General features: G+C 38.5%; 1 protein-coding gene across 2 annotated transcripts in view; it reads left to right on the forward strand.

Annotated features, from left to right (window-relative positions):
* The window catches only part of LOC129334090 (uncharacterized), a 39,293-nt gene extending 23,308 nt beyond the window's left edge, over nt 1-15,985 (forward strand). The window contains exons 2-5 of one of the 2 annotated variants that reach the window (XR_008597470.1): nt 1,220-1,261; nt 8,292-8,341; nt 10,319-10,441; nt 14,922-15,985. Coding sequence is in view for 1 of the 2 variants with exons in the window: in XM_054986036.1 (XP_054842011.1) it covers nt 14,965-15,591 (627 nt within the window). In the remaining variant the exon portion in view is untranslated. Of the gene's footprint in view, nt 1-1,219; nt 1,262-8,291; nt 8,342-8,753; nt 10,442-14,921 lie in introns of those variants that run through there. The other variant, XM_054986036.1, reaches the window with a different exon arrangement.
* The last annotated feature ends 6,273 nt before the right edge of the window (nt 15,986-22,258 follow it).

The following is a 22,258-nucleotide window of genomic DNA, read 5'->3' on the forward strand; positions in this document are numbered from 1 at the left end:
CACTAATACACTGCACAAGCCAGAAGGTTTAACCATTTTGAACATTTGGTGTGTGCAAATTAAGTGGAAACCATAGGGTGTGAATATGGAAGGAAAGCATGCTCTTACTTGTAAAAGTGTAGGAACAACATGAAAACAAATTAAGCCAAAAATATGAGCTTTGCCGCTATCGGTTCTTGGTATTTTATGGCTAGATTGTTTAAAATTGCAATAAAATTTTCTGTGAATCATGTCATTTACACAAGTCATGCCAGTTCTGGGTACTGACATGGCAATCCAATCTTGTTCTGGGTACTGACATGGCAATCCAATCTTGTGTCTCATAAATGATATGTATGATTAAAGCTGAGATAAGATTTCAGCAGGTTCTGCTTCTAAGCTGAATAAAGGACAGTTCTGGAGAAAAGAACTCTTCCTTCAAATAAGCAGCCTATACACTGAAATTTGAACACTTAAAAATTCAGACTTTCAAGAGGTATTAAAATCATTTTTACAAACAGCTGGATGATAGGCATGGTGATTTAAAAGTAGAAATTAGAAGTGGGTTGCAAAATGCTGAACTGTAATGCATGCCCTTTTCCTTACTACTCTTTATATGCATTTTATCGAACATTATGAGCAGTTTATTCATAATATACATTTTGGTGAAACATTAATCCTATTGGAAGTGGCTTTTGATGGATGTTGGGAAATGGTAACTGGTGCACAGTGTGGCAGGTTTTCATTAAGACATTTCCTCAACAATAGCAATGCCTATAAAATATAACTTTATTTTCGTATGTTTAGCAGCTTTTATCGATTAAAGCAGCTCAATATACCGCATTGTTGTCTGTTAGGTGTGGGAGAGGATGCATGGGGCTCAGAGAGATTAACTACTTTGTTGTGTAGGGAGCAAGTGATGTTACAGATGGATACGTTTTCATTATAGGCTTTTTTGCTCTCTCCCTCTGTGATCAAAACTTTGGGAGGGTTACTTCAAGCAAGACTAGGCAATCATGAATACTATACCAAAGAAGGAATGTATATTGTTATTGTATGTGATTGTAGGTCAAAAGGACAAATTTCTAAAGGGAGTATTTTGTGAATTTGCTCAGCATAAAGCAGTTTGTTCTTCTTTTGAAACTCTGAACCAATCAAGATGGCTATTAAAGGGACAATGGGTGAATTTACAAAGAAAATTGTTTTAAGTCATTAATTTGTTCTACTTTTTCTGATTTAGGATTATAAGGTGGCTAAGCAGCACAAAACAAGAATGATTTTGGTGAGCAGAGAAAATTATTCTTACTGGGAAAGCAAATTTCTTCATGCAGAGTTAATTGCACTGTCAACATTCCAGATAGCCTAAAAATGGCCATTCAACTCCATCTTTCTGCCTTGCAAAAATAGATCCATAGTATAAAAGATTTCTAATCCATGTGAAGTAAGTAATATGTAAAAGTTTATAGGGTTTTTTAAAAAGGTCAGATTTTAGAACAAACTAACTAAAAGCTCCAGTCAGTAAATCAGCTTCCATTGAAAGGCATATGGAGCTAGGCATGCTGCAAAATTCAGTTTGAGGTGAACTTACCATAATACCATGGGAATGATTATTGTGAACCATGCCCAGGGTTAGTTCACTGGCATGGCAAACATCCTGTACTACTTTAAAACTGGTTGGCAGCCCTGCAGTAATTTTTTTCCTACTAGCCATAGTATTTGGTTATCTCTGGGCATAATTAAAAAGCAGTGTCCTGGTGAACCAGGTCATTCTAGATCCAGAAGAAAGTGTATGTGGAGTGGAGCCCTGGAGCACCATGGGAATTCAAATTTCTTTTGGGGCGGTAGTATAAGCTGGGCAAGTCATAAACAAGGAATTGTTACTCTTTATTCTGTAATGTTTTATAAGCAATTGAAGTTTGGTGTTTAGTATACTGTAAAAGATTGGTTAACTATACTTCCTTGTCCATGAGGAAATTACAACCACTATGGTCACTGCACGTGTTACACATCATGCATGTGCAAAGGTCAATCATGTATACATACTATTATGCAAGATGTTCAGTCACTCATCAAACTCCAATTAATCGCTCAGTGAAGTTGTTCTGATCACAGATCAGTTGATGGGATATATGTGGTTGGCAACTGCAACACTATCTGTACCCATAGGACTTTGGCATCTGTAACAGAGACCCAGAATACTCATGAAGCAAGTGATCACAAAGGGCTCTTTAACTTTAGTCATTGCCTCGTAATTGTTAAGGATTACCAACATCTGGTTTATTACAAAGTTTAGTAATATTTCATTCACATTAAAAAAGACCCTCTAAGCATCACATACAGAAATCTTTCAGAAACAATTGAAAGCTCTGATTCAAGAGCTGAGTCACCTATGGAGAGGACATTTTCATGTTCAGCACATGTTATGAGAACTGTCTAGGTATACAATTGCAGGGTTTGTTGGAGGTTATCATCATGCTAATGAAAACAAGAGCTTCATAAAAAGGGTGCTGCAGAGATATTCTAAGATGCAGTGAACTAGAAAGTTCTGTAGTTTAACATAGACATCCAGCCCTGTGTTTGAGTCTTTAGAACTCTCATTTCATTTCCCATTGCTGTCTACTGCAGGGGCAATCCAATGATCGAGTCATGAGTACAGCAATCACTATTATTTAAGAAAATGTATAGGTTTCCTCTCTAGAGATATTCAAGGCAACTTACAAGGTAAAAACAATATAGAAAATCATAAACACAACACATTTAAAATTATCAATCTTAAAAATAAACCATAAAACATGACATTAAACACGAGCCATTAGAACAGCTATAAGCCTAGTGGTAGACCATAAACACAAGTTGTTGAAAAAGACACAAACATCAGTTAAAAACCTGAGTAAACAGCTTCATTCTCAAAGAACAATACAGTAGGTGCCCGGTGAGCCTCAAGGGGAAGGACATTCTAAAGATGAGGTTTAACGAATGAAAACATCCTGTCTCTGGTTGCTATCTGCCTCACCTTTACAGGTGGGGCTCAAAAAGCAGCACTGGGGAAGGGACTCTTAACATACATTCCCTCCATCCACAATGGCTGCTCTAATTCATGTTTATAGAAAAGACTGACTCGTGTGCACATTTTGTATGTGTATATGTTTGTTCTCTCCATGGGAATCAAGATGGCAGTCTGTTTACTCAAGAGGTTTATGCATATACAAATGGAGCTTTTGAATGGAACACATGTATGTTTTGCTCTTATAGAAGAAATAGGGAGCATCCATGTGCTCTATAAAAAACAAAAAGTAGTTGAAAGTGACATTCAGAATCTGAAGTTTCTTTAAAATATATTTATATATTTAAAAAAGAAAAAGTTTCAGCAACATTAGCAAGCATAATCAGTTTGAGCAACATTATTACTGGAAAATCAAAAAGAGTCCAGTAGCACCTTTAAGACTAACCAATTTTATTTTATTGTAGCATAAGCTTTCGAGAATCAAGTTCCCTTCATCAGATGCCTGATCCGTACTGGAAGAAGCTATAATATTAAACTAGGTTGTTTTTATAGAGTATCATGAAAGTGAAGTATCTAACAGTAGGTAAAAGGATGAGTAAGTAAATATTTTGCATCTTCAGACGAGCTGGGAGACAGCTTAAATAGTATCATATTAATATAGCAGAGTATCTCCCCTGTATATCTGGTTGGGATATTAAAATGGAAATATGCCTGTGGCTGAAGTGTATTAAGCTCCGAAGATCATTAGTTAAAAAGAAAGCATTGTTATAATACAGTGATAGAAATATGAAAGTTAAGATACTCTAAAATCAGCAACACTGACAACTGAGATTTTTAAAATTCTATAGTAGAAGAGGAGTCTTGTGAATAAGGTCTTGCGGAGCTCCAGAAAATAATCTATACAAACTATATTGCCATATAAACAAGTGAATGAAAGAGTCTTGTGAATAAGGTCTTGAGGAGCTCCAGAAAATAATCTATACAAACTATATTGCCATATAAACAAGTGAATGAAAAAAACTGATTTCAAGAAAATTGAGCACAAGTTGTAGCAATATAATAGATTCACTGAACTGCTCTTGACATTTGTTCCAATTACATCAGAACAAGATATAGCTGAAACAAAAACGAATTTATCTGAAACTTTAAAATTTCTACTACCTATAAAGCAAATTGACTTATAAAAAATAAAAGTGGGGAAAGGGTGATATATGTGAAAGGTACTGTTATAAACATTTACCAGCACACTTGTTAAGGCTAAATAAAAGAAAAAATAGAAATTTAAAAAATAGAAATTGGATGGGGATAAATAAATCAATATGATAAACAGGTATTTCTGTTCATCTGATTAAAAAATTGAGCCATAAGTTATAAATACAGTTGATCTAAGCAAGTAATAAATAATTTACTAATTTACTTGTAATTTACTAATAAAGGTAGCAATAAACACAGAATTTGAAGTTCAATCACAAAAATATTTATTAACTAAAGAAACAACCTTCCACGTACAGACAAAAGAATGTGCTTAAAAAAAAAACCACGTTCCTGCATTTAGCTTGCTTTGGGGGCAGGGGTCTAGCTGCACAGGTTCCTTTTCACCCAATACAGGGGAAAGGAGGGAATTCCCCTGTCTCCCCGGCATAGGTCAGTGAGCGACAGTGTGGCAAGTTTAAACTTGCCCCGTCGTGGCTGCCTCCTCTTCACCCGATGCTGGAGAGACGGCGGAGATCCCCCTGTCTAGCTGGCATTGGGTGAATGGCGGTGTGGCAAGTTTAAACTTGCCAGGCTGCCGCTGTCTCCTTCACCCAAAGGAGAGGAGATGGGGAAATTTCTCCATCTCCCCTCCATCGGTTGAAGGAGGCAGCGGCAGCCCAGCAAGTTTAAACTTGCCACACCGCCACTCATTCACCTGATGGAGGGAAGACGGGGGAATTCCTCCATCTCTCCAGCATCAGGTGAATGAGCGGCAGCGCGGTAGGTAAACCTACACTTTTCTAGCCTCTTGCAAGTGGCAAGAAAAGTGTAGGAGGTTTAACTTCCCTCCTCCCCCTCCCACTGGGTGAAATAAGTGGCGGGGGTAGTTTAAATCCCCAGCCAGCTTGCTTCACCTGTGTGGTGAGGAAGTCCCCACCAAGCAGCTGAAACCGGGATTTAAATGCCCCTTTCCGTGCTGATGTGCAGCAGCATGGAAAGGGGTATTTAAACCCCGCTGGCTTGGCTCAGCTGCCTGACGGGGAAGTCCCTGCCAAGCAGTTGAAACTGGGGTTTAAATGCCCCTTTCCCTGGTGCTGCACAGCGGCACAGAAAGGGGAATTTGAACTCCTTGACTTGAAGCTTTCCGAAGTGAAACAATGCTTCAGGAAGCTTTGATTGGCATGCTGGGGCCAATTTGTGAATTGGAAACCCAAATTGCACATTCCTAGTCTAGCACAGTCCTGTATGCTGCAGAGGATTGTAGCATGCAGACTGAAATTGACAGTGGTCCTTCTCCCTGAGTCACAGTACAAACTGCCTCAAGGTAGTGATGAAGCAACTGTTACAATGCTTGAAGATGCAGCAACTTCTATGTGAGAACAGAATTTTGATTTCAGAGTCAGCTTCCTCATGTAGAAGATCTCGCTGGATCTCTAGTACAATTTGAACACAAAAGGACCACTGTACTAATGTTCAAGCTGAAAGGAAAATAAAGCACAAAAAATTCAGTCACATATGAAACACATATGTAAGGATCACAATCCTGTCAAAATAAAAGAACTAGAAGTCACACTGACTTCAGTTGGAAAATTAAGCACATTCTTAAACTTTTTACAGTAAAATCAACTTCAGGTTTGGTAGAATCCTATCTGTTTCTGGGTTAGGATATTTCTGGAGGTGGAGCCTGTGGAGGGCAGGGTTTGCAGAGGAGTAGGACCTCGGCAGGTTATAATGCCATGGACTGTAGCCTCCAAAGGAGATTCCAGGCCTCTCCTGGAAGTGGTAAGGTCTAGAAGACCCAGTATACTTAAAGAACACCTTAAAGCTAGAAATTAGTAACACAGTCAATCTAAGTAATTATCAAAAATATTTTTATTCAAACAGCTAGACATTAACAAATCAATAAACAAAATACAAATACAGTGTTCCAAAGATAAGTCAGTCAGAATCCAATAGATTTGAGCATCAACTAGATTTAAACAACCCCGTAAGTAAGTCTGGATTCTCCAAAGTCCATACAAAATGAATGTGGAGGCAAAGCTCTCTTCTTTGTATTTCTTCAGGGAAACCCAAAGACACCAGGAAGCAAGAAGCCAATTCCTGAGCTGGAGGTCTCACAATGCAGATGCCAGGCATGCAGGGAATGAAGGAAATACAGCTATCAACTGCTCAGCGGGGCGCAAACTGGATTCCTGTTTCATTGAAGCTTTCTCCAGAGCGTTGACCAACAGAGTTCTAAAAGCATGAACAACTTCTCTTCTCTAATCCCAAATGGGTACCCAGATAGCTGAGTACCCATTTGGGATTAGAGAAGGAACTCTTGTCTGTCAATGCTCTTGAGATTTGTTCATGCCTAGCTGTTCGGATAAAAATATTTTTGATAATTACTTTGATTAACTGTGTTACTAATTTCCAGTTTTAAGGTGTTCTTTAAGTATAGTGGGTCTTCTAGACCTTACCGCAGTAGGTCTTTATCTTGCTAGTTGCCTATTGCTATGTGGTGCCCTTCTTTATTGTGCCACCCTCCTGGGGGTGGGAAACTTTATATCCAAGAGATTTTCCGTTATTTCACATATAAGGATGTCTTTATTCTCATTGGATATCCCATGATCTGTTGTCCTAGGTATATTTTGTATTCAGAATATATTCTATCTATAATGTTCTTACATTCTTAATCTTGATATAAGATCACTGGACTATAAAAAACCTATACTATGATCCAGCCTCATAAGTAATAGATTGCATTTTTCTCATTTATCTGTGTGATTCAAGGTATATCCAAGGCACTTGCTTCATAGGACCAGGTCCCTAAAATATTTGGAGAATTAATTTGGACTGCAATATCAAAGCATATTGTAGTTTAGTCCTATTTTTTTGTTTTTGGTATAGAGTAAAAAAATTTATATAATTGCTAATAACTGCTCCAGAAAGTAAACTGGAAATTACTTGCAACTATCCCATTAGTTGCAATATTTTATAGTAGTTTTGTGCATAGGAAGATATGTTGGCATACAATAAAAATGTATTTGCTATGCAGTCCTAAATAGGGTAGCCATATAAGTGAAGAAAGCGCCAGCATAAATTACGACAATTGCTGTTACTTGAGCCATGTTGGATTGCTTAATTACAGTTGTGGGGCAGAATGAATTTAGTAAATAGGAAAAACTACTGGAGCATGTTTGAAATGCCCTGAGTGTGAGTCTTGAATACTGCATGATTTTTTTAAAAAGTCATGTAATGATCAAGAAAGCAAAAAAACGAGCATATTTGAGAATACACATGATTTGCAAGCTCAATTTCTCTTGTTTTTCCACCTCTATTGAAGCCTGTGCTATGATGGAAGTGATACTATTCCATGTATTGTTAAACTACAATTTATGCCCCCACATTGACAGTGAAAAGGAGTGACATGCAAAAATTATTACAAATCTCAGAGGTGTCCCACTCTGTGGCATACAAATAAACTTTAATGATACTTTTGTCATACAATCTCATTTTCACTGTAATGAATATGCCTCTTTCATCATTTTGTACCATTAAAAATGTAAATGGAATTCACTCACTAATTGAGACACGTGCATTTCCTGCTTAATTATTTTAAGTGAGTGGAAAGCGTTCATCATCCTGACCTGACTTTCATATTACAGATCTTATGTTATATGACGGCCCTTTTATAGACCACCTGTGCCCATAAATTCCAAGTTATTCAGAGGATGAATGCTTCTCTGGGAGCAGCATTTCCCCACCTGAATCCATAAGCATTTCCTTTGGTTGGGAATTTCACTGAGATTTTTTAAAAAATAGTGTTCAAGAATACTGAAAAATCACTGTTGTTTATACAAGTTCTAATTTGGCTCACACAATGCTACAGAATATCACAAAAACTGGGATTAAAAAAATACACATTAGGGTGCTTAATTGACATTTTTGTATTGTTTTGGTATGAATAATGTTTGATTTGCATGGCACATCAAATTTTTAATGATTGGTTCATATATATATATATAAATTTGTTAGTTGTTTTATTGCTCAAAAGAAATCTTTTCCTCAGTGCAATTGGACAACAAGGTTTTTGCAAATGTCACATTTACACAATATATTTCTTTCCCTTTAGGTAGATGTGACCTTCCTAGCCTTGATGATTATTTGATTGCTGGACTCAGGGTATTGTATTTCTTTGTAAATTACTGATTTAAAAAAACAAGATTTGGGGCCAGTAGCATCTTAAAGATGAAAGACCGAAGAGAGTTCTGACTCTTGAAAGCTAATTGGTCTTTAATGTGCAACTGAACCCGAATCTTGCTCTTCTATTATAGACTAACACAGCTACCCACCAGAAACTACTGATTTAAAGTTGCTTATATCAGTTGCAGCAATCATGATTAAGTGAGGGGTAGTGTAAGCAGTTAGCTGGGCCTCCACCGTCTTTAATAGCCATTTTAACATGGCTGCTTGTGATATTAAAAATCACCAGGCCTCTGGATTTAAAATGGCAGCTTGTACTGCAGCCAGAGGACTGCCAGCTAACAGTTGCTGAATCCTGCTCAGGAGATCCAGGCATGAATGGAATGAATGATTAGAGGTGATTGGATTTACAGTCACTCCACCCCTAAGGAATCCAGTGCAACGAAGGTCTTGCAGAGTCATCTCCACTTAACACATTCCTTTCCCTCCTTCCATGATGAGATCTCCTGTCCTTGATTGAGAAGCTAATCAAATGACATTCATAAGTATTTAGTATTCCTAGGAAAGTACATTCACCCAACTAAATTCATCATCTTAGTTCCGGTGGACTTCATTAACAAACTGCCCCTTTGTGCAGTGCTAGAACAAATTTTGCATTTGCTTTCACATGCCCTGACAGCTAACAATCAAGGTAATCAAACCCTTTGTCAATCCCAGGAACTGACCATTGGAATCTTTGTTCTAATGGCTATGTGGGTTCTTCCACCTCAGGGCCCGTTTTACCTATAAAGGTAGGGCTCTGGCCCATACAAATTGTGCATGCTTCCTGGCTGCTCCCTTAGGGTCGCTTCCCTAAGCCTCTTTCTCTTCATACATGTTTACTGGATCCAAAGCGCTGTTCCCTTGAGGTTTGCCCTAAGCCTCTTGCTCCCTTGGCTGAGAATGCTGGTGTTTGAAGCTCTCCCTCCACAGATTTCCCTGCTCTTCGGATAGGCAATTATTGCCTTGCAATTCCTCAAATCTATTCCACCTTCACCACTGCTTTCCTTAGGCCTCTTGTGTGTTTGTGAGTGTATGCATTTACCCCTTAAATAAAAGCTACCCTTTAATTAAGAACACCAGCGTTGTGTGTGTATATGCTTGGGAAAGGACTCTGTAAATTATTGGTGATAAGATCCTGTGGTTACAGGCCTCTCACATAGCTGTCTTCCTTGCTTGCTAATTCCCCCCACAAATTCTATTTACTAGTAAGGAGATCAATTCAGGTAACAGTAGAGGGAACAATTCTAAGGAAATCTACGTGGAAGTGAGTTCCATTTTATTTTATTTTATGGAACTTACTCCCAGGAGTTAGGTTTTTTTTAACACTAAAAAAATGTATTTCAATATGAGATTTCATGAGTCACAGCTCACTTTTTCAGATACATTTGCAACAGGAAAATCATACTGGAAAATGTTATGGGGAAGATAAGAATTCCAGGTATGATTTCCCCATCACATATCTATCTGAAAAAGTCAGCTGTGACTAGGCTGTGCTTGGCAACCAGTGGGAGACTTGGCAGTGGAAACATAGAGGGGGGCTGTGATGTCCTGTATGCTGCTAAATCATTTTGGTGAAAAACTCAGAAATGTCATAGGGTAGCTCTAGGAATCCCCAGAAACTCTGTGGTAAAACCACAGTGTTTCCAGTGATTCCTAAAGTTACCTTACATCACTTTGAGTTTTCCCAGGGGATGCCAGAGTTCATAAAAAAAATGTATCTCACAACTTCTTGGAGCAAACAATGCTGCCAGCTGGAGGTGGGCAAAGAGGGCTGCCAGCTGGAGGCCTCCCACTATAGTGGGAGGACTGGCAGCCCTAACTGTGACTCACAAAAGCTCGTATTCAAATAAATGTTGTTGCTACTGTACTTTTATTTTATTTTGTTAACATGACTACCCTTTTGCAATAATTTAGGATTGCAGCCTAACAGTGCAACCCTGAACAGATACATGCCCTTCAGTGTCCACTGAAGACAATGGGGCTGTGAAGGATGTAACTCTGCTTAAAACTGTCTTGTAAAGTAACAAGTATCCTGAGGTGAGTAAATTTATATTGCAGACCTACTATATTCAGCCTCCAATGGCATCACCAGTTATACAGATGAAATTCAGCTTTCCTAGTACTATAATTCAGTCCACGAGGATATTTTACTTACTAATTTGCTAAATCTCATTTATGCATCAATCAGCTGACTGTTGTCTATGAAGATTCCTGTGATGATTGTCCCAGTGGCCTCAGAGTAGGCACAGCTCCTTTAATAGCAAGCTACATCTCCAAGTCATCTCTGGCCTGACTGAGGCTTCCTAGCTTCTGGTGTTTCCTGTGCTCCCATCACCTATGATCCTCCTGAGCACAACACCAGATTGCTTATCTAGCGGGTAGACTGTAGCGTCATTCAGGATGGGGAGTCCTGGATTGCCTGACTGGGCTCTGCACTGAACAGTTCAGCTCCTGCCTCCCTGGCTCACTGAGACTGGACCTCCATCCCTGCTGTCCCATTTCAGGGCACAACCAGTTGCAGCTGCTTTGGCTTTGCGACTCAGCTTCCTCGATCCTTCCCATCTCTATCTCTTGCTCTCCACCTCCACCACTCCACTCTTCAACACCCACCTGACCCTGGGCTGCACATCTTCCTTTTGAAGTTCCTCCTCCACTGCCTCTGCCCCACCCCTCTGGCATGGTGTCCTATGCCGGTACATCACAATTCCGTACTATGACTTCTACCATTTTTCTTTTATGCTGCTTCAGTAGAAGATAATATCATGGATGTTTGTTTTCATGTTGCCGTAAGATTTCATGTTGCCTTAAGATTCTTCAGCAAAATTCCACCTAAACATGAAGAACATGTCTAGCAAATGTGATTCTCATTAATTCTTTCATCCCATTAACCTCCTACCATCCTTTAACTACCAAACCATTAAAGGGAAATGTTATAAACAACAGAAGTGCCCCCCATCAGAAAACCTCAATTTGTTTTTTTAACTGACGGAAACTGAAACACCATGGCAATTTAGGATATTTTTTGTTCTTTTTGTTGTTTCCCTCACCCACAGAAGACCCATACAATCCCTTTCCCTTTCTAAAATATACTCTGTCATGATTTCTCTATAATTGTTGTGAAAGGGAGAGTGGATGCTTTTTGAGCTCTTAGTCCAAAAAAATACGGTGAATTTTCATCCAGAGTTTGTCCCCATTTGCTTGGGAGTTAGAAAATGGCAAATATTATATCTTAACCTATTAAAACACATAGAGTTTAAATGCCTTTGTGGAGAGAGAAAGAGTTTTTCTTCAGTATTTGGTTTGTCAGGAAAGGTCCGTAAGAGCTTTATTTCCCAGTGCTCATTTGATATGCTTTCCACTTCACACATGCTTCTTTTGGTGTGACCTGTCAAGCTCCCTTACTTGAGTACATTTTTCTGAGGGAAAGGATGAGCAAAAAGAAAGGAAGAAAAGAAAAGAAAGATTCCAGTTATTTCCCTGAAAATGCACATACAAAAACCTAGTTAGTAAGATACATGGAAATGCAACTAGTTAGTAAGATACATGGAAATGCAATGTGTATGCCATGCTGTCTTATCAATTATGAATTTCAAATTAGTGTAAAAAGAACACAAATATTTTGCCTGGAGAATGCATAATTCTCAGCTATGAATCAGTGTAGCAGGGGAGATTTCTCATTTAAAATGTCCTGGCAGAGTTCAAACTACACAGTTTCAGTTACACAGGGAAAATTTTTGACAAACAAGCATTCTTTCAGTGCAATCCTAATCAGGTCTACTACTTAGATCTATTCAGTGAGGCTTACTCTCAGGAAAGTGGTCTCAGGATTTCACTGTTTGTCTCTTAACCCCTTGAAAATCATAGTTACCTGGAAATAACTCAGCATTTGCAAAGACAAAGACAAAGAAAACATAGTTTATTTAGTATTAATTTATTTATTATTAATTAGCAACTTATCAATGTGTATGAAGACCATCAGAACAATAAAAACTACTATTAAACCAAAAAAAAACAGATAAAGGCAGCATAAAACTAGCAACAGTTCATAAAATGCAAAACACTGGGGAAAACAGCCATTAAACCACTTCCTGGCTTATAAGTAGAGATGGGCGCTAACAGCAATACAAACTAAAAAAAGCCACGAACAGCCCAATCAGCTGTTCGCGAACAAGCTGTTCATGAGGCCCCATTCTAAAGGAACAGGTGGTGGTTGCAAGCCTCGTTCATTGCTGTTCATTGCTGTTGGTCAAGCCAGACAGTCCAGCACCTGCAATTAATTCCCTTGGCAACCTGAGGCAGGGATTGTCTGAACTCTGTCTGAACTCCTGCTGTTGCCCTGGAAACCCCAATCTAAGGCCAATTTAGCTTGATAGGCAGGTCTTCCTTTCAAGAGTGGAACTCCAAATTTGTTACAAGGAAGCAAAGAGCAGGGGGGAGGGGTTTTTTGCAGACAGTGAGGGAGGGATCTGCAGGTGCCAGAATGGGGCCTCACGAACAGCAAACAGCTTGTTCGCGAACAGCTGATTGGGCTGTTTATGGCTTTTTAAAGTTCGTATTGCTGTTCATGCCCATCTCTAGTCTTGATCTGCTTGTAATATTATGCAGTTAATCTGATGTTATTCTTTACTCACCTGTCTTTCCCTAGCAAATCTAAACCAGCCCTGCCAAAACAGTGTAAAAAGAAAATAGTCTAGCTATTGCTGTTTGCCTTGCTGTTTGCAATTAGCAGCCTATCTGAGAATTTTGTTTGGCAAATTAAGTTTTTTCAAAACTTCCCGGATCAGGATTCTTCGAGTAAAATGAGAGAACTGACAGCAGGCATCCTTTAATTATTTGTTCTAGCATTGTACTGTGCCATGCAGAGAGCACACTGCATTCCCAGCTGAGGACAGGTATATTGAGCATGCTGGATAAAATAATTAGATGGGGGTCCTTTACTGCTCCTTAACACTCCAGTCATGCAGCAGCAGGAGGAACAATATAATAATGCTCAGCTATGGCTGCAGGGCAACAGATGAAGAAAACTAACATGCTTGAGAAAGAGTAGGGAGTTCAATAGTTCTGTGCTTTAAAACTTGAGCACTGGCAGCATAAGAATTTGCATACGTGAAAAGAACATGCTTAAAGTATTTATATACTTGTGTATCAGTTTGGGTAATTCATTTTAGCCACAGTAATAAGAAAAGGTTTGGGGCGGGGGGGGGGCGGGGATCAGCATAAAATGTGATATTATTGTTAAGTGTTCAAAACTAGCTTGGTCCAGATTTTTGCCAGCATTGGGTTTCTGTTTTCTTCATAGAAGAATTCTACTTGGTGTCTTTCTATAAACACTGGGGCCTCAGGTGTTATAGTAAAACATAGAGGAGCTGCTATAGAAAAACAAAAACAGCTTGACACTAGAACACTATGCTGCTTTAAAGTGTTTAATTTTCAGATGACAAAATATTCTTTGTGTTGCTTTTTAGATATAGAAATTACCATATAACAGCTTAAGCTAGATATATTTTTACAAAGATTGTGAGCTGCAGCTCACGCATTATAACACTTTCAGGGGCAGACTTGCATGAGCCAGGAATGAACCAAGCTGAGCACCCTCTAAAGTGATACAACTTAGTATTTAGCGACCACTCAACTTTCATCCAGACAGTAGGACCAACAATGGGTGTTGGCTTACTCACTGCCTCCTTCCACATCACCAACCAACAGCAGTGTGGGAGGAGGCAACAAGTAAGTTTACTCCAGTTGTTTCCAATTAATAGTCCCTACACAAGCACCAGTGGCAGAGCTACTGGGCTTGCTCCTGGCCATCAACAGCTCTTGGTTCACTCTTGGCCACCAACAGTTCTCTAGGAACATTTCCTTTGAGTTAAATGGCCACTGTGCTCCGAATGTTTTTGAGGATGTGCAAAGAAGTTCAAGTTCAGTGTTTTTGACACTTCTGGAACTTAAAGCAAAAGAGAAAAAATCAGCTCTGAAGAAATAGTTAATTGAAACATTGCTTAAATAGTACTGTAGTCAATTTTCCCGTCAGAACCATTTGAAAGTGCACCTCCATAAGACATTAAATCAAGAACCTAAGATTATCTAACTGCTGCACTGCTTTCTATGTCTCAAAAGGTTCACATGCATTGATACTGTAATCTTTACAACAGCTCTGTAAGGCAGGCCAGTGTTATTAATCATTTATTGCTGATGTTGGGCTAAAGATGGAACTTTGTGGCTTGCCTAAGGCCAGTTAATGACAGACATGAGAGTTGGTCTATAGCTTCCTGGATCAAAGGTTCCTTTTTCTTTTCCTCTTAATTGTATAGATATATGTATTGTTAGTGTGTTATGTTTAGAACTGTGTGTTTTTTCTTGTTCTCTGTGCTGTGGTGTGAAATTTATAGTTTAAATGAATAAAAATTTAATACAAAGCTTCCTGGATCACAGCTCATTCCTAGCCACGATGCCATGCTATTGCTTTAACATGTACATTCTTGTTTTTTCTGCATTGAATTCATTCATCAATACGCAGATTCTGTCATCAATACGCGGATGACACCCAGCCTTTTCTGTTGATGGACGGCCAGCCAGACATGGCCCCAGACCATCTGGCCAGAGCTCTGGAGGCTGTGACGGCATGGTTGAAACAGAGCAGGCTGAAACTGAACCCAGTGAAGACGGAGGTCCTGCAGCTGGGACGGGGGCTGCCAGATGTTGGGATCCAGCTCCCTGCCCTGGATGGGACACCACTGGCAACTTTGCCAGTGGTGAAGAGTCTGGGCGTGCTCCTGGATGTCTCCTTGTCGATGGAGGTGCAGGTCACGGCGGTTGCCAAGTCTGCATTTTTCCATCTTTGTCAGATCAGGCAACTTGCCCCCTACCTGACGCCCCAGGACCTGGTTACAGTGACCCATGCAACGGTCACCTCCAGGCTAGATTACTGTAACTCATTCTACGCTGGGCTACCCCTGGGCGTGATCCGGAAACTACAACTGGTCCAGAATGCAGCGGCGCAGGTCCTGACTGGTATATCCTACCAGTCACATATCACACCTGTCCTGCGCCAGCTGCACTGGCTTCCAGTTGAATTTCGAATCATGTTCAAGGTATTGGTTCTTACCTTTAAAGCCCTGAGCGGGTTGGGACCGGCATATCTTCGGGACCGCCTCTCCCTGTATGTTCCCCGGAGACCGCTTCGATAAGCGGATAAATATTTACTGGTGGTCCCCAGCCCTAAGGAAGCCTGCCTTGCTTCAACCAGGGCCAGGGCCTTTTCAGTCCTGGCCCCAGCCTGGTGGAATGCTCTGTCAATGGAGACCCGGGCCCAGCGGAACCTATTATCATTCTGCCAGGCCTGTAAAACAGAGCTGTTCCACCAGGCGTTCGGTGGTTGAAGGGGGTGGTGCCATGTCGGCCTCCCAACTTTGGAGTGGGGGGGTTCTCCCCACCATTGCACCTGGTTAATTTATTTCATTATTGTTTTGTATGTTGATTTTAGAATTGTTGTTTTCTTGTTTTTATTGATTTTAACTTGTTCACTGCCCAGAGCCCCTGAGGATGGGTGGTATATAAATTGAAATATAAAAAAATAAAAAAATAAAATTCAGTTCAGAATTTCTCCTAGTCTCTAATATTTATGAAATTATCACCCAACTTTAAAGTGTGCAAAACTAAAACCAGAATGGACTATTTTTAATCAGCCTTGTAGCAGAACCATATAAAAGATACTGTATTAAAATAAACAGTGCAATATTTTAAGATTTGTTGAATACTGCAAACTTCTAAGTAAATTCTCATCAGCTCTGGGACATATTGGGCTGTATTGGTTATCTGGGCTATATTGGTTAACTTGTTGGTATATGAGTCAACACATAATCCTGTGACTTAAAAAAATCAGGGTCATTTTAGTATATTAAAAACATTTGGAACATGGCATTGTTACCCAAATAGGAGGTCTGCTTAATTTATTGGGGGAATTATCATTAAAGGAGATGCAGCGAGGGGCATAACTAGAATCTCCACCTATGTATACCAGGATTTTCCCCTTAGAGAACTGTCTCTATTGGGAGAGGAAGCCCAAACAAGTTTGGGTGTGTGTGGATGGGTCCCAGAACACACACACACTGAGCACATGATTGGCCAGCTCATTTATGGAATGTACACTGGAGCAAAACTGACATCTTGCTTCCAAAAACAATACCTTAATGTCTTGTCCATAGGTGGAACAATAAATTGGGAAAGGTTTGCTATGACTATCTGGGCTGGGCTATAGGTAAAAATATTGCTTGTTGACCTGGTAAGTGTGGGACAGGAAGGATATCAAGTTTGCTGAATAGCCTGATTAGGTCAGCTGGGTGAGGGGAAGCACAGAAGGGCATTGATGAGATTAAGCTGGGAGTCTCCTCAGGAAACCTCGTTATCTCTGCTTTCACCCCCTATGACTCATTTCTTGGTAACTGTCCAGTCTCCAGGCCAGCTGGCATCTATTCTGCCTGGGGCCAGTCAGCATCTGGAACTTAAGGCAAGGGGTTTGTGATATTTCATATCCATGAACTACCCTTTTAGAATGAGGAAAGGGTCTGATTGCTAACACCACCAGTTTCAGGGAGATGTTTATTCAGAAGATGTGTTCTGACTAGAGAAAAAAAGATTAAGGGACAGGAAATATGCTGCCAATGACTAAATTGATTTCTTATATGCATAACAGACCAATTTCAGGAAGAATGGGAAGTCTTTTTGATTATGTGGCTGAAAGAGTTTTAAAAATATGCTGAATATAAAATGGCGACTATAAATAAGTGAAGGAATCGAGAAGAGAAATGTTATGTAGTTTTAATAATATGCTATATCTGTTTTTTTATTTTTAAAATATAAATTTTATTATTTTATATATTATACCACAAACCTATATATTAACACCACAAACAGAGAAGATAAAAAAACACACAGAAGCAACCAAAAAAAGGGGTGGGGGGAGAAACAGCTTCCATCCAACTTGGCTATAACTTAACATACATTTACTAAATGCATTTCTAAGTAGTAATATTCTTTATGGTTGTGTTTGCTAGCAGAAGTGGCAGTTTGGTACACACCAGTCATAAGTGATGCTGTTCGGGTGTATTTTGAACATGGTTATGAATACAGAATACAACATATAAAGTGGAGATGGTAGGAGAGCAGCTTATATTTTCTACATATGACCTTTTTTTTTTTAATAAAATTTTATTGGTGAGTGGAAAAACAAAAGAAAAAATTTCCAAATTTAACACACATAATCCCATTTTTCCCCTTACTCTGTCCCCCACCCTTTTCCTCCCCCCTCCCTATTGACTTCCAACAGCTTTCCAACCCTTAACCCTTCTTATTACTTAAATCTATTTCATTTATATTTTCCTACCAACTTTGAATCATAATATCTCTTACTCTAAGCACATTCTTATTCTTTTACATAAACTCTATCAAACATACTATCAATATAGTATATCTCATATCAATATAACATAACAATATAGTATAATATATAGCAGGGATCGCACTATCTCTTACTTTAAACTTATACTATTTCTTTTCTTTTAGGCATATAATCCATCAAATACACTATCAATATAGTATATATTATAGTAATATATTATATATATATATTGTATGCTATGCCACCAATGTAGCACAGCACACAACACCATATAGCATAACCACATAATATGTTATAATGTAAAGTCTGATCCACTAACCCTTTATTTTATGTTATATATCATATATAGTATATCTCATTGAGAAATCTATATACCCCTTCTCATTATCTCATATATTCAATGTAAAATTCCCTTAAATATTATATTAGCTTAGATTATAATTACCCCCTAAATGGTAAGATCCCTTCTCTCTTCTCATTGCAACATTGTTTTTTAAAAAAATTTCAAACTGCCACAGTTCTCCTTTTACATCCCACTTTTTTTCCAAAAATTGTTTCAATTTCTCCCAATCAACAATATATTGTCCTAGGTCAAGATCTTTAAGTTTCCTTGTCATTTTATCCATTTCTGCCATGTACAGCAATTTATAAATCCAGTCTTCTACAGTTGGTATTTCTTGTGTCTTCCATTTCTGCGCATACAAAAGTCTAGCCGCTGCAGTCATGTAAAATAATAATGTTCTATACTGCGTTGGAACTGCCTCCATTCCCAAGTTCAGTAGCAACAATTCTGGGTTCTTGTTTATTTGTATTTGTAAAATCTCATTTATTGCTTCAATTATTTCTCCCCAATACAGTTTAGCTACTTCACATGTCCACCACATATGATAAAATGATCCTTCATGCTTTTTACATTTCCAGCATTTGTCTGACATATTAGTATTTCCTAGCGCAATTTTCTTTGGTGTTAAATACCACCTGTAAATCATTTTGTACACATTCTCTTTAATGTTCGTACAAGTTGAAATCTTCGCTGTATTTTTCCATAGGTACTCCCATGCCTCCATTGTTATTTCTTTATGAAAGTTTATTGCCCGCTTCACCATCTGGACTTTTACTGTTTCGTCCACCGTAAACCATTTTAAAAGTAATTTGTAAATCTTGGATATTTCTTTCTTGCCTTCTTGTAGTATCACTTCCTCTAACTCCGAATTTTCCAATCTTATTCCTCCTCTCTGGCAGTCCGCATTATAAAGGTCTCTGATCTGTCTGTACTGGAACCATCCATAACAAGGAGACAATTCTTCTTCTGTCTTTATTCTCAGCTTTGAATGTTGTATTTGTGTAATCTCCTTGTAGGTTAGACATTGCTGTTCGTTATCAACAGTTCTCAGATCTATTACTTCATACGGAACCACCCATGAAGGAATTCCATCTTCCATATACAACTTGTATTTCTTTCAGACCGTGAAGAGGCTTCTCCGAAGATAGTGATGCAAAAACATAGAGTCCGCGTTTACTTTGTCATACTACATGTATGCATGCCATCCAAATATTTTTTTATGTCCCTCCAGGGCCAGCAACTTACGTTTTTTTAACATTATCCAGTCTTTCAACCATACAAGACATACTGCCTCATGATACAGTCTTACATTGGGCAGTTGCAAGCCACCTCTTTCCTTCGCATCTTGTAAAACCTTCATTTTCACTCGTGGTTTCTTGCCTGCCCACACAAAATCTGAGATTTTCCTTTGCCATTTATCAAATTGTTTAGAGTCTCGGATAATTGGTATAGTTTGCAACAAGAACATCACACGTGGTAAGACGTTCATTTTTACTGCTGCAATTCTTCCCAGCCATGATAAATTCAGTTTGTTCCATTTTATTAAGTCTCTCTCTATTTGTATCCACAGTTTCTCATAATTATTTTTGAACAAATCTATATTTTTCACAGTCAGCTCACTGCCAAGATATTTTACTTTATTAGTCACCTCACAGTCTGTTATCTCCGTTAGCTCTTGCTGCTTCTGTTTAGTCATATTCTTACATAAAATCTTTGACTTCTTTTTGTTCACGTAAAATCCAGCCAAATCTCCAAACTCTTTTATTTTCTCTATTACCTTTGGCATATTTTCAATTGGATCCTCTGCTATTAACATTATGTCATCCGCAAAAGCTCTGACCTTGTAAGAAAACTCTTTTATTTTCATACCTCGGATTGTGTCATCTTCACATATTTGAATCATTAATATTTCCAAAATCAAAATAAACAACAATGGAAACAGCGGGCATCCCTGTCTGGTTCCTTTGCTGATTTTCAATTTTTTTTGTCAAATCCTCATTCACTATGATTGCTGCACTCTGGTCTCTATAAATTTCCTTAACCGCTTGTATGCACTTTTCTCCCATTTGCAGCTTTTCCATGGTAGCAAACATAAAATCCCAGTTCAGATTGTCAAATGCTTTTTCTGCGTCTACGAAGAAAAAACCAACCTCTCTGTCACAGTGCTTGTCATAGTATTCAATAGCGTTTATTACTGTCCTCAAATTGTCTTTAATTTGTCTGTTGGGTAAAAATCCCGCCTGTTATTCAGCAATGAATTCCGACATCCATCCTTTCAACCTCTCTGCCAACACCTTTGCAAATATTTTATAGTCATTATTCAACGAAATTGGTCTGTAATTTTTAACATTGGTCAAGTCCTGGCCCTCCTTCGGTATCAGCGATATATTGGCTTCGTTCCATGAGTCAGGAATCCTTTGATCTTGCATCGCTCCATTCATTGCCTCTTTCAGGAATGGCGCCAGTTCATTAGCCATCACTTTATAAAACTTTGCCGTTAGTCCATCTGGTCCTGGCGCCTTTCCTATCTTCGTTGATTGTATAGCTTCTTTTATTTCTTCTTCCGTCACTTCCTTATTTAATTTCTCTTTCCATTTTTCAGGAATTGTCGGAATTTTCATCTTCTCTAGGTATTCCGCTATTAAATCTTTACTCACTTCTTTTTTTTGGTACAATTTTGCATAAAACTTAAAAAAGGCTCTACTAATAGCCGCTTGGTCCATAAGCACCTTATCATCTTCTAGAATTTTACTTATGATTTTCTTCTTCCTTTTTTTTTGTTGCCACGCCAAATATTTCCCAGGTTTATTTGCACCTTCAAACGACCTCTGATTCATCCTCTTTAAATTCCACTCTAATTCTTTATTGTCCATTGCTGTCAATTGTTCCTGCAGAATTTTAATATCCTGATATGACTCCCCCACCCCCCGGTCTTTTCTTAAGTTGTATCTCTTTGGCTTTTATTTTATCCAAAATTTCAGATCTCTTTTCCTCCTTTTTCCTCCTAGTTCTTGCATTCAGGTCTATTAGTATGCCTCTTATCATCGCTTTATATGTGTCCCATACTTTATTGGTGGGCACTTCTTTGTTCAGGTTATATTGTATGAAAAATTTGGTCTCCCTTTGCAGCAACGCAATATTTTCTTCTATTTGTAACAAGTCCTCATTTATTCTCCATCCTTTTCTTTTATTATTTTCCCCAAATCTCCACATAATTGGGTTATGATCTGAGCCTACCTTTGGCATTATCTCCACCTCTCTAGTCCATAATTTCAGTTCTTTAGAGGCCCTGATCATATCTATTCTTGATAATGTGAAATGTCTTGCAGAGTAAAATGTATATTGTCTATTCTTAGGATATTGTCTCCTCCACACATCTTCTAAACTTTCTTGTTCCTTAAGCATAAAAAACGTCTTTGGTAATAGTCCTCTTTTTTTGTGAGCAGCTTTAGACTGCTTGTCCTCATCCAGGTTTGTAACTCCATTGAAGTCACCCGCCAAAATTATATGATCATAGGTCAATTCATCTAATTGTTTCTCTAAGTCCTTAAAAAAATTTTCTTTTGCACCGTTAGGTGCATAAATCCCGATCATCAATATTTTCTTAGAATTCCAAATAATTTCCACTGCTATATATCTGGCTTCTGCATCTTTTAAAACTAGTCTGGGCTGCAATTCTTCTTTTATGTACAATACAACTCCCCTCTTTTTCTTTTTAGAGGCGGCAACAAATTCTTTTCCCAATTTAACAAATTTCAAATATTTTTCATCCTGCTTTCTAATATGTGTCTCTTGCAGACAAACTATATTGCATTTTTGTTTTGCTAGCCAGTGGAAAGTAGCTTTGCATTTACAAGGTGAATTTAGTCCATTAACATTCCAAGATATAACTTTACATTCCATGATCACTTTCTTATAGTTTTTGGTAAGTCCTTTTCATTTTCCCTAATAAAAGTCTCCATCTCATGGCCAGATCTGATGCTCTTTCTAACTCCACCAAACTCAAATGTCAGTCCTTCTGGTATTTCCCATCTATATCTGATTTTCAGCTCCTTTAACATCTGAACCAGTTCTCTATACTTCTTCCGCTCGAACAGCACCGATCTGGGCAACT

Source organism: Eublepharis macularius, chromosome 7 (genome assembly GCF_028583425.1).
Source record: "Eublepharis macularius isolate TG4126 chromosome 7, MPM_Emac_v1.0, whole genome shotgun sequence".
NCBI classification, from domain to species: domain Eukaryota; kingdom Metazoa; phylum Chordata; class Lepidosauria; order Squamata; family Eublepharidae; genus Eublepharis; species Eublepharis macularius.